This window comes from Elephantulus edwardii, unplaced genomic scaffold (genome assembly GCF_000299155.1).
Source record: "Elephantulus edwardii isolate Elephantulus edwardi_28Jun2011 unplaced genomic scaffold, EleEdw1.0 scaffold00233, whole genome shotgun sequence".
In the NCBI taxonomy this organism is placed as follows: Eukaryota; Metazoa; Chordata; class Mammalia; order Macroscelidea; family Macroscelididae; genus Elephantulus; species Elephantulus edwardii.
In genome coordinates, this window is record NW_006399983.1 from 2,392,872 (window position 1) to 2,406,741 (window position 13,870).

Below are 13,870 nucleotides of genomic sequence, written 5' to 3' on the forward strand. Positions count from 1 at the left end.
ACTTTGGATTTCCACTCATTCATTGTTGCACTTTTCTCCCCTTCCAACCCTCCCCCCCTAGTACACTACCCTCTTGGAAAAGTAAAAGTAAAATTCTTTCATTGTTTTACAATCCCTCCCCCCAGGTCCACTCCACTATACAGCCTTTGCGCTGGACTCCTGTCATGACAAAAATACCTAATAACATGACTTAAAGAGTCTTAAAGAGTTTTCTCCCTCATTTATTTCAGTGCAATATACATTATTGAACCCATCTTTCTCAGTCTCCCCCCAACCCGAGGTCAGTCCCATTTTACAACAGTGGCACCATGCAGTATTTGTCCTTTTGCGACTGAGGTACTTCACTCAGCATAATGTCCTCCACAGTCACCCATTTTGAATAATATTGCATGAATTCCTTGTTTTTCAATGCAGCGTAGTATTCCATTGTGTGAATATACCACAGCTTCTCTATCCATTCATTTGTTGATTGACACTTAGGTTGTTTCCAACTCCTTACTATTGTGAACAAAGCCACGATAAACATGGGTGTGCATATATCTGCTTGGATGTCAGTTATGGTCTCTTTGGGGTATATTCCCAGTAGTGGAATTGCTGGGTCAAATGGTATCTCTCAAATTGCAGCTTTTATAGAAAGCGCCATACCACCTTCTACAGTGGTTACACCATTTTACACTCCCACAAAGAATGAATAGGGGTTCCAGTTTCTCCACAACCTCACCAGCATTTGTTGCTTACTGTTTGTTAAATTTTGCTAGTCTGTCTGGGGTGAGATGATTTCTCATAGTTGTTTTCATTTGCTTCTCCCTTAGAGCTAGCGATTTTGAACATTTCTTCATCATTTGTACACTAACTTTCATTGGCTGTATTTGTGTCTACATTTCATGAAATCTGTGGTTCAAAAGAGATTCACATAGCCATCTTATTCCAAACACACCAGAAAATTTTCTAATAATGGGATTGAATAACAGTTTTAAAATTACCAATGAAGGAATTATTTTTCTTTTATTTTTCAAAGAGAAGAGAGAACTGGGCGGGAGGGGTGGGCAGGGAGAAAAGTACAATGAATGAATGGAAATCCAAAATCTCTGTAAAAGTTCATTAAAATTAATAAATTAAAAAAAATACAGTTTAAAGATGTAAAAATGTACTTCTTCAGTTGCTCTAATCACAGTTCAAGATGCCCGTCGCCATACGTGGCTCGAGGCTGCTGTGTCAGACAACGCAATTCTAACATGTTCTTCCCCTCAGGCTTGCTTTTGACATTCACTACAAAACCAACTCCTATACAGCTTTTGGTCTTGTTTCTCATTTAGAATATAACTAATATTTCCTAGTTTCCTTCTTGATTTGGCCCCAAGTTCCTTCATTCTAGCCAACTTCCTTTTTCCTCCCATAAATATGCCTGGTTGTTGCGTTCACCTGGAGTCCTCATTTCATTTGCTGTTGTGTGTCACCAACTCGGAACCAACTCAAAGCTGATCCTCCAGTGGGTTTTAAGTCAATCACACGGGAGGAGATTGCCTGTCCTCCTCCTGTGGAGCAGCTGGTGGATTTAAACCATGTATTTTTGGGATTCCAGCACAACTTCTTACCACTAGACCACGAGAGCTCCCTACAGATTTCATTTGTAGCAGCTACCAATTCAGTGCAGTGAAAGCAATTCAGGGTATCATGTGCTCCTGAACCTCTTAGTTCTATTATATTACTCAAGCCCTACTTCCCTCTTTTGTAATCACATGCATCCCTTTATAGCTTGTATGTAATTTATGTTTTTCTTCATATTACCTAGTTTAAAATTTGCAATGGTGTGAAGTAAATAGGAAATCTGGTACTAATTCTCTTTTAGATAGAAGCACTATCCACCAGGATAATTATTATATTTGCCTACATCACATAGTTGAATAGTAATGAAGTTATTCATAGTAATGGAGCTGAATTAGAAATTGTTATGTTTTAACTTTCATTTTAGTGCATTTCCGCTTACACTGTTACATCCCCATTCGGAAAAGGCTTCCAGAGATTGTCAGAGCCATCTCTTCCCTGTCCCATTCAACCTTGTAGTATACTATAAATAGCCTTAAAATGTTAAGGCTTTTAAAAAAGAAATAATCTCAAGTATTAGCTTAAATTACCTGAAATAATTCCTCCTGGGAAACTGGATTACTACCTCAATATTTAGGAATTATTTTTTTTAATTTGAAAATACTTATTTTAAGTCTAAGATTGTTGAATTAATTTAAATTACTGTCTTGCAGTGAGTAGGCCAGGAGGATCGCATCTCTTCATTTACATATATATAGACCCAGGATATGAATGGTAAAAGAGAGATTGTAACAGCAATGGTCAACTGAGTTCTTCCAGCAACTGGAGTCCTGTAAAGACAGACACACATAAATGCTGCTAAGAACGAACAACAAACATCATGGATTACTTCGGGCATAATTATAAAGATTAGTACAATTTTAATGTATTCTTTTCCTGTTTTTAAATATAATTGACACAAAGTTCATAAAACCAAATTCCAGTGACTTATCACAAACCAAGCACCCATGTAATAACCATGCCGGTCAAGAAACAAAACCCTGGCAGTACCCCAAAAGTCCTTGTACATCTGCTCAATCTGTGTCCTTTACTTCTCTCCCAAAATGGCCATTGAGAAGCCGCCTCTGGAGTCAGACTTTGACTTCTAATACTACAGCTTTGTTGTTGTTTTTATTTTATAGAAATGGAATCACTGTACTTATTTTTGGTCTAACTTCTTTGTTGTAGCTAGCAATAATTTCTTTTCATTGCTACATAATATACCATTGTATGATTATATAGGTTAATCTATTATATACTGATGGACATTTGGGTTATTTCCATAATGCTGCTATGAACACTCTTTTAGATATCTTCTGATACACATATGCTGTTGTTGTTGTTGTTGTTGTTGTTATGTGCTGTCAAGTTGCCTGTGACACATAGTAACCCTATGTAAAATAGTGCTGAAGCCTGCCCTGTCCTGAGCCAGTCTCACTGACTCTGATACACCTACCCCCATTACCCCATCTCATCTGGGGTCTTCCGCTCCTGCATTGTCCGTCCATCCTTCCAAGCATAATGTCTTTCTCCAAGGATCAGTCTCTCCTGAACACACGCCCATATTATGTGAGATGGAGTTACAAAATCCTCGCCTCCAAGGAGAAATCTGGTTTCACCCTCTTCAATATAGACCTATTTGTTTTCTTGGTGGTCCATAGTATGTTCAAGACTCTTCTCCAGCACCACAATTCAAAGGCATCTATTCTTCTTCTATCATCTTTAGTCACTGTTCAGCTTATTAATACATAGCAAGTAATTGCAAAGACCATGGCCTGGATTAAGTGTACCTTAGTCTCTAGACTGACATCATTGCTTCTCAATACTTTGCAAAGGTCCCTGATAGTAGATTTACCTAATGCAATTCATCTTTTTCTGACTACTGGTGCCAAGAAATAAACCCCCAAGAATTGAGGGAATACCAGCTGGCATATTTCAACAAACAGATGCTGCCCTGGATGTGCTCATCAAATTGTGCCAAGAAATCTGGGAGGACAACTACCTGGCCAACTGACTGGAGGAGATCCATATTTATCGCCATTCTAAAAAAGGTGACCCTACAGAGTGTGGAAATTATTGTATAATAACTGTCATATCACACACAAGCAAAATCCTGCTAAAGATTTTCTAAAAACAACTGGAACAGTACATTAATAGAGAATTACCAGAAATACAAACTGGGTTTAGAAGAGGTCTTGGCACTAGAGACATTACTGCCAGTGTCAGATGGATTTTGGCAGAAACCAAAGAGTACCAGAGGGATATCTATCTGTGTTTTATTGACTATGCAAAGACATTTGACTGTGTGGATCACAATAAATTGCAGTTAATCTTATGGAGAATGGGGATCCCAGAACACTTGACTGCTTATGCAAAACCTATACTTGGATCAGGAAGCAGTCCTCAGAACAGATCAGGGAAACACCACATGGTTCAAAATCAGGAAGGGAGTTTATCAGGGTTGTATCTTATCTCCATACCTTTTAAATCTATGTGCAGAACAGATCATTCAGGAGACTGGGCTTTATGAGGAGGAATGTGGCATTAGGATTGGAGGAAGACTCATGAACACCTGCATTATGCAGATGACACAACCTTGCTGCTGAAACTGAGGAGGACCTGAAGTGCTTGCTGCAGAAGGTCAAGGACTATAGTCTTCAATATGGTTTGACGTTTAACATCAAGAAGACAAAGATTCTCACCAATGGCCAATTGGCAGCACCATGATGGAGAAGAGATTGAAGTTGTTAACAGTTACAGCTTGCTTGGCTCCATATAGTGGACATTTCTATTGGTATGTACTTAGCAGTAGAACTGCTAGGTCAAAGAACATGTGCATGTTCAAGTTTAGTGATAATGGCAATTTCACAAAGAAGGTGTAGTAAGTAATGTGCCAGATTACCAACATTAACAACAAAAAGTCAGTGATTTGAATCTACTAACTGCTCTGTGAGAGAAACACGAGCAGTCTCCTCCATAAAGATTTACAGCTTCAGGAACTCAGTGGAGGCACAATGTGCTGGAATCGACTGGAGAGCTGGTAGTGGGTTTTACTAGTTTCCATTCTTACCAGCACATGATCGTTCCTTCTGCTCCTTGCCATTACTTGACATTGCAGTTGGTGTCTTTCAAAATTTTAACCTTTCTGGTGGACATACATAGAGATATCACATTAGGATATTTTAAATTTTTTTATTCTTATTTTATTATTTTTTGTGCATGTACCACCAAATCAGATCTGACTGGTACAGGAGGAGGTTGTCCCTCCTTCTCCGGCAGAGCATCTGGCGAATTTGAACCATGCACCTCTGTGATTGCAGTGCAGCTTCTTGCCACTAGGCCACCAGAGTTCCCTTACATTAGGATTTTAATTAGCAGTTCTCTAATAACTAATGTTGAACATCTTTTCGTATATTTCTTGGCTGTTTGAATTTCTTTCCTTCCCCAACCCTTCCCCTATTCTATTTCCTTTCTCATTTTTCTTTTGGGTTGTCCTTATTTTTCTTACTTATTTGTGGGCATTCATCACATGTTCTAAATACAAATCCTTTGCCATAGATAGATATAGATGATATAGATATAGATATAGATGATATAGATATAGGTGATATAGATATAGATGATATAGATATAGATATAGGTGATATAGATATAGATATAGATATAGATGATATAGATATAGATGATATAGATATAGATGATATAGATATAAAGATATATATATATATATATAAATATCTTTCCCCAGTCAATTAGTGATATCTTTTCCTACTCCCTAATAATATCACAAGCCACCCTGAGGGAAAAGATGCACAGTCTCCTCCTGTACTATTTATGGCCTCAGAAAACCCATAGGAGGGTCAACTATGAGTTGGTTCTGACTTAGGGGCAGTGAGTTTTAAGTTTTGAAACTTGACAAGGATGTCAAGTCACTGATAAAGAAAACAATGTTGAAATCGGTCTTTTTCTAATGTTTTCTGTGTTCTGTTTAAGAAAACGTTCCCTCTCTAAGGTCTTAAAGATACTCACTCTAAGTTACCCTGTACAAGTTGGACTGTTTTGCCTTTTCCATCAGATACACACTCTACCTGTAACTCATTTTTATGAAAGTCATTTGGGTTGCTCCACTTTTTCTAAATGGCTGTTCAGTTGGTCCACACTGTTTATTTGAAAAGTCATACTTGATGGTTCACACAACAGTTATTTTAAAAGACTGCCTTTCTTAGCTTCCCTGATGTCCCCCTCATGTCAAGGGTCTATAAATGCATTAATTGATTTTATACTCTACTCTGCTATATTCCATTACTTGTCTATCATTGAGTTGATATCATTAGCTACTATACAACTATCATTAGTTGTTTTACACCATCAAGTCTGAACTGACTCATAGTTGACCCTCCAGCAGGAACTTAAAGGCTGTAATCACAGAAGAGTACCTATCTTTCTCCGGCAAAACAAATGATGGATTCAAACTACCTGCCTTTGGGTTGGCAGCACAACTTCTAAGCACTCAGCCACCAGAGTTCCCTATTTTGCTAGTAGTATAGGTTTATACTAAAATCTATTATAGTTTTTTATAGTTTTATATGCTTGGAAGGGTGGAGGGACAGCCAAGAGAGGAAGACTGTTGATGGGATCGATTCAGTGACTGGGGTAATGAGGCTAGGTGTGTCAGAGACAATAAGGTTGGCACAGGATAGAGCAGGGATCAGAGCTATGAGTTGCAAGTGACTCAATGGCACATAACAACATGTAGAGATCAAGCATAGACTTAATCTTACCTATAATAGATATTTTTGATGTGCTTATGAATGGTATCTTTTCATTGTCAACTTATTGTAACTGCTACTTGCTGACAGAAATGTAGTTGAGTTTTGTATATTGACCTACTATGCCCCAATGATACTAAACTCACTTATTAATGATAATAATTTACTTGTACATTTTCTGTATGTGCAATCATGTCATTTAGCAATTTTGTTTCTTACTTTTTAATTCTTGTGTTTTTGCTTCTTTTCTTTCCTTATTGTACTGGCTGTGACAGTAGCTGAGGAGCCCTGGTGGCACATCTGTGTAAATGCTCAGTAGCTTACTGCAAGTTTGGAAGTTTGAACCCACCACTGTCCCTGCTGGAGAAAGATGTTCCTGGCCGCCTACTGCTTTAAGGCTTAGCCCGGAAAATGCCATGTGGCAGTTCTACTCCAACTGTGAGTAGGAACCCACTCACTGGCTTTGGTTTGGGTTTCAGTTTATGACAATAGCTAGGACATTCCTGAATAGAAGTGACAATCGTGGTTAACCTCAAGTCATTCCTGATTCTCAGGGAAAGTTTTCCATTGTTCCTATAAGCGTGGAAGGACAGCACAGGAGAGGAAGACCTTGGATGAAATGAGTTGGTACAGTAACTGAGGAAATGGGGGTAGTTGTGTTGGCGACAGTGAGATTGGCTCAGGATAGGGCAAAGTTCAGAGCAACTGTCCATAGGATTGCCAAGAGTTGCAGGCAACTCACTGGCACATAACAACAACATATATATATATATATATATGAACATTTTAGAGTTGTCTTTTGTAAGTAGTGTAGACTTAGGTCTTAATGATAATTATCATTGCTCAGGAAGCATGGTGGGTGGGTCTTGTGTTGTTGGGCTGCAAACCAAAAAGCCGGTGGTTGAATCCCCTGGCTGCTCTGTCGGGGAAAGGCAGGCACGTTCCTCCTTCAAAGCTTTAGACCCATAGATGGTCTCTCAGAGTTAGAATCAACTTGATGGTTGTGGGGTTTTATCACTAATAGATGTTAATTTTATGAAACACTCTTTTTTAATCTATTGATAATATGGTTGATTTTCTTTTATTTATGCGGGCAAAGCATTGATATTTGAATGTCAAACTAACTTTGTATTCCTAGAATAAGGGACAACCTAACCTTGGTTGTTGGGTTGTATAGTTTAGCAACCATTTCTAAATGCTGTGTTTAGTACTCTTCCCCTCTGGTCAAGAAAGAGGTGGCTCTGTAATATTTTTAAAAAAATGTTCTTGTCAGATTTTGTTTTGAAGGTTATTCTAATTGGATAAAATGAGTTAGAAAATACTTGTTTTTCTACCCTCTGGAAGAATTCTCCAGTTGTGCTATTTAGTTCTAGAGTTTTCATTTTAGGGGAAATTCAAATTACAGTCTTACTTGTGTTAGTAGTTAGAGGACTGCTCTTAGAATACAATTCTTATGTTGGTTTTTATAATTTTTTCTTTTTTTAGAATTTATCCATTTTACCTTCAGTTTCAAATTTATTCATAAAAAGGTGTTCATAATATCCTCTCATGATTTTTATAGTATTTGCTAGTTTTATAGTGATTTTAAAAATCCAAATCAAAAAAAGTATATATGATACTTGTCATTTCCCATCATCCCCTGCCAGAGCAAATAAAAGCAGGGACAAATAACCAATTTCAGGAATACATTTTAGTTTAGTTTACTGGGGATTTTTTGTTGTTTGTTGTTTTTTTTTTTTAAATCACTACAGAGTGTTCTGGTTTATCCAAGAGAGGGTGAAACGAGGCTGCTCCTTGTAGGCAAGGATTTTCAGGCTCTGTCCCACAGACTTTGGGCATGTGGCCAGGAGAGACCAGTCCCTGGAGAAGGACATTATGTTTAGAAGGGTGGAAGGACAGCACAGGAGAGGAAGATCTTAGATGAAATGAGCTGACCCAGTAATTGAGGAAATGGGGGTAGGTATGTCAGAGACAGTGAGATTGGTTCAAGATCAGGCAGAGTTCAGAGCAACTGTACATAGGGTTGCTATCAGTCGCAGGCATCTTGATGGCACATAACAACAACAACAACATGCATATTTTAGAGTTGTCTTTTGTAAGTAGTATAGAGTTGGGGCTTTAATATTTTTATCAACTTTAAAAATCTATTTCTTAATAGAAGTGTTTGGTCTATTTACATTTACTGTGGTTACTGATAATTTGTTGTTGTTGTGAGCTGTTGAGCCAATTCTGACAGAGTAAAACTGTCCCATGATGTTTCCAAGAGTGTGATCTTTACAGAAACAGGCTGCCATGTTATTCTCTCATTCAACTGGTAGGTTCAAACCAACAACTGTTTGATCAGCAGCTGAGCAACTGGGTTAACTGAGTTAACCACTGAACAACCAGGTCTCCTTGGTTATAGTTATCTTTGAGTTTACATTTCTATTGCAACATTTACTTTCCATTTTCCATGTCTTTTATCTTCTTGTCTTCTATATTCATTTTCTATAAATATCAGAATCCATTATTATTAGCTTTGGCATCCTAGAGGTGTAGAGGATTAAGCAGTGGGCTACTAACCAAAAGCTCAATGGTTCAAATCTCCCAGCCACTCTGGGAGAGCAGTACGTGACACCATGCTTCCATAAACATTTACCGCCTTGGCAACCCTATGGAGTAGTTGTACTCCATCCTATGAGATTGCTGAGTCATGCAAAAAAAGAGAGGAGGTAAATGAATGGGACCTTCTAAAGATCAGGTCATCATAACCTCTATGCATCAAAACCTTTTTTCCCCAACAGGGTAAAAAGAAAACCTACTGACTAGGGAAAACCATTTGGCAATGGTGTTTCAGACAAGGCCTCATAATAAAAAAGTTTACAGAATCCTATAGGACCTCCACAAGAAAAAGACTGATAACCCACTTACAAAATGGGCAAAAGACATGGAAAGACTTCATAAAAGACATTCGGATGGCCAACAAACACATGAAAAAATGCTCAAAGTCACTGGCAATAAGAGAGAAGCAAATCAAAACCACTGCGAGAAACCCTATGGAAGTGGCAAAGTTAAACAAGATAGCAAGCAATAAATGTGGAGAGACTGGAATTCTCAGACATTATTGGCGGGATTGTAAAATGGTACAACCACTCTGGAAAGCAGTTTGGCATTTCCTCAAAAAGCTGAACATAGAAATTCAATATGACTCAGCTATTCCACTGTTAGGAAAAAACATCAAGGAAAATAGAACAGGGACTTAAATGGAGATTTGTATATCAATGTTCAAAACAGCATTATTCATAATAGCATGAACATGGAAGCAGCTTGAATGTCCATCAATAAACGAATGGATTGAGAAATTGTAGTACATTCACAGGATGGAATACTATTCAGCACTCAAGAGCAATAATTTTGTAAAATACTATATAACATGGGAGAGGCTAGAGAGCATTATGCTGAGTGAATTAACTCAGTATCATAAGGACAAATACCATATAACATCATTATTATAAAAATAGAAGGTTAACCAGTAAGGTGTCTATGAAAGTGCAAAGAGGGAAGGGGGAGGAGCAGAGGAGGTAGCATGGGGAAGGGGGGGAAATCACGGTTTGCAGAGTTTGATATGCAGGGTGGTGGTGGTGAAGGAATTAGAAAAGATCCAGTGGGGACTTGAAAAGATGGAGTGAGAGCAGGCATTGATCAATGGTGATTGATTTTATAAAACACAATGTATGGGAACGAAACAAAATGTGTGCAAATTTCATATATAAATCAATATAAAAGAAAAAAGATTGTTATGAATTGGAATCAATGTGACAGCTATGGATTTTTTTTAATTATTAGTTTTCCATGTACAGAAAAGATTTCTTTAAAAAGATTCTTATTTTTATTTTTGTGTCAATATATTCATTTACTTACCTGTTTTTTTCCAATCTTTAAGGCATTTAATTTTCATTTGTTGTTGTTGTTATGTGCTGTCGAGTCACTTGCAACTCATAGTGACCCTATGTACAACAGCCATAAACCCTGCTCTATCCTGTGCCAACTTCATTGTCTCTGATGCACCCACTCCCACTACCCCAATCACTGAATCGATCCATCTCGAGGGTCTTCCTCTTCTGTGCTGTCCCTCCACTCTCCCAAACATGATGTCCCTCTCCAAGGACTGGACCCTCCTTGCAACATGCCCAAAGCATGTCAGACGGAGCTTCGTAATCCTTGCCTCTAAGAAGCAGGCCAGCTTCACTCTCTCCAGGACAAACCTGTTTGTTCTCCTTGCAGTTCATGGTACATTTAACACTTTTCTCCAGCACCACAGCTCAAAGGCACCAATTCTCTTTCTATCATCCCTAATCACTGTCCAACTCTCTGATGCATAGCAAATAATTGCGAAGACTACAGCCTGGATCAGGCGCACCTTAGTCTCCAGCCTGACATCGTTGCTCTTCAGAACTCCTGAGAGGTCCCTGACAGCTGACTTTCCCAATGCAATTCTTCTCTTGATTTCCTGGCTTCTGGTACTTTCCTGGCACTTAGACTAGCAGATATGGCAATTGAGACTGAGATCTCAGATATGGAAACGCAAAGAAGGAGGCAGTAGGCAGACACTAGTGATTGGAATGTGGACTGTGAGAAGCATGAATGTTGGAAAATTGGACACTGTTAAGGAAGAAATAGAATTTTCATTAAGGTATTAAAACTTACTTTGATGAACTACAGCATAGGCTCATCCATGCAGCTATAATCACCAGACCAAACAACTCCCTATAAAAAGATCACACATTTTATATGTTTGAGTGACTATAAGTGACACACATATCATCACAGTCTATTTAATTTCACTGTTTGGATCATATTCTCTAAAATATAAATCACCCACAGACTATTTTCAAGTCTGGTCATGATTCATAAATTACTTTATTTAGACAGCTTAAAGTCTTATGTGAATATAAATTTTACCAGATGAGACAGGCTTAAGATACAAGACTCTGCTTAACAGTAAGGAAAAACAACCACCAAAACCTCAGATAAAGTACTCCATGTCACTAGGGGAAATAGTAAATCAAGGAAACAATTCTCAGTGGTTATTTTTTAGATGGTTCAGTGTCAACGTACAATCAAATCAATAAGTAATTTGAGCACCTAATCCTCACAACTGGGCCAATAGGCAACATTATGATAGATGGAGAGAAGATTGAAGTTGTCAACAATTTCTTCTTGCATGGATCTACAATCAACACCCTTAGCAAAAGTAGTCAAGAAATCAAAAGATATATTGGGTAAATCTTCTGCCAAGGAGTTCTCTAAGGTGTTAAGGAACAATGGTGTCAGTTTAAAGTCTAAGGTGCATCTGGTTCAACCTATGGTCTTTTAAATTCTTATGCATCTGGAAGTTGGACAATGACTGAGGATGACAGAAGAACTGATGCCTTTGAATGGTAGTACTGCAGAAGAGTATTGAGTATTACATGGACTGCCAAAAGAAAAAGTCCTGGGGAACCTGAGGCAAGGATGGGAAAGCTTCATTTCATATATTTTGGGCAAATTGTTAGGAGATCCTTGATAAAACACCTTATGTTTGAAAGGGAGGGGGTCAACAAAAGAAAGGAAGAGCCTCAACAAAATAGACTGGCACAGTGACTGTGCCGATGGGCTCCAGTATATCAGAGATGATGAGGATGGCCCAGGACAGGGCAAGGTTCAGATCTGTTTTTTACAGGCTTGCATAAGGTCGAGCTGATTCAATTCATTTGATTTACACTCTCATCTACAAAAGTTTTACAAGAACTTAAACCCAAATGAAGGAGCAACCTCTTTGGTAAGTTTAACTTTTAGAACTTGTATTTTTGTTGTTGGCAGCCATTAGCAATAGGTTAAAAAGGAAAGGAGAGATAATAGTAACGAGTTTGGGGAGGCTGTAAAGAGGTTATAGGAAGAAGAGCTGAAAAAAGAGAAAGGAACAAATGGCCATGACAAAGGGAGGAGGTGACAGGAGGCTTTCCAGGGCAAAGCTGACAGAGGGGACACAGTGCTCAGTGCTAGGTGGAGAATGGACTTGGAATCCTGACAGCATTATCATCTGATTAGACTTCATCATATCCCGGCTAGTCCTGAGGTGGCCAAGGTCAAACTCCATGGTAGTAATATAATGAGACATGTAATAACTACCGATCACCTGTAGTAGGAACAATGGACTATGACTGCCACTTCTGGGTTTGAACTTTGACATCATCATTTCCTGTGTTTCTTCAGCTTGCAAAGGGAGTAACTGGAGAATTCAATCATCATTGTGGACAAATCAGTTGTTGTTTTAAAGGAATAGGAAACCTCTCAATCACAAAAGAGCGAAAGGCTCTGCTTACCTGCCTTCTTCCTCATGTAAGATGCTCTGCTGTGCATGAAGCAAGAGGGAGGATCCCAAGCTAAGAGCCCACATGATACAAAAGAGTATGTGTATTGTGGAGACGCTCTTCCAAATAAAGTTACCTGAAAAAAAGAGACCCTGACACTGTTAATCATGGAATCATATCCCAGTGAAAAGAGACCTCAGGACTCTCCGTGGATCAGTGCTGCCACAATCTGCTTTCAAAAAGGCATTCAGACAGGACTCTTCCCCTCCCCCCCTTTAAAGGGGCAACAAAAAGGTTACCACAGTAATTACAGACCGAAGTGCACATTTATTGCTTTGATTGCTCAGTTCTTTCCCTTCTTATGACAACTGCTCTGTTCCTCCTGGGAATCCACCCCTTCCACCCTCTAGTTGATGTGTCCCAGTGATTTTTTTCCCCTACCTCCACTCAGAATCCAAAGTTCATACCTGTGACAAAAGGGTTAAGTCCAACAAGCAAGGTCAGCCCTGCAGGTATCGTGTATACCACCTGTTAATAAAACAAAGGGAGGAAATGATGTGGGTTAAGAAGTATGCCCAAGATATGAGATATGCAGAGATATAGAGGAAGTAAAGCAACATTAGTGACCATCGTGTTCCATCAATTACCTCTAGGTTTCAGCCATACAGGAAATGATAATTTCTACAGCACTTACTGTACCATCAGAGTTGTTCCTGACTCCTTATAGGCCATTCCAGAAAGGACTCATGAGTTTTGGAATCCTAGCACTGAGCAATTTTTGAATTGTAGTGGCATAAAGTCCTAATACACACTAATCTCCTGATCTCATCCCAAATTCTGTGCCAGAATTCCCCATTCTTGGTTACATAAAAGAAAATTCTTTTAAAAAGTAGGGAAAGAATAGCGATAATTAGTTTTATAGTCATGCTGGGTCTGGTCCAATGAACCATCAGCCCCAGGATTTCACTCCTAAGTGAGACCATAGAGAGTTTGAGAATAATACATGGATACGATATGACCAATCATAAAATCAGGTGCTTTACTTTAGAAACTTTTGGGTTGGTTTGAGTGTTTTTAAGAGTAGCCCCTTGCTATTGTGAACAAAGCTGCAATAAACATGGGTGTGCATATATCTGCTTGGATGTCAGCTATGGTCTCTTCAGGGTATATTCCCAGTAGTGGAAT

General features: G+C 38.6%; 1 protein-coding gene across 1 annotated transcript in view; it reads right to left on the reverse strand.

Moving 5' to 3' along the window:
* Window positions 1-2,239: 2,239 nt before the first annotated feature.
* Window positions 2,240-13,870, reverse strand: part of TMEM220 (transmembrane protein 220) — a 21,437-nt gene continuing 9,806 nt past the window's right edge. The window contains exons 3-6 of the mRNA XM_006898566.1: window positions 13,153-13,213; window positions 12,698-12,821; window positions 11,040-11,099; window positions 2,240-2,375 (exon numbers count right to left, since the gene is read on the reverse strand). Of these exons, the coding sequence (XP_006898628.1) occupies window positions 2,240-2,375; window positions 11,040-11,099; window positions 12,698-12,821; window positions 13,153-13,213 (381 nt within the window). The remainder of the gene's footprint in view (window positions 2,376-11,039; window positions 11,100-12,697; window positions 12,822-13,152; window positions 13,214-13,870) is intronic.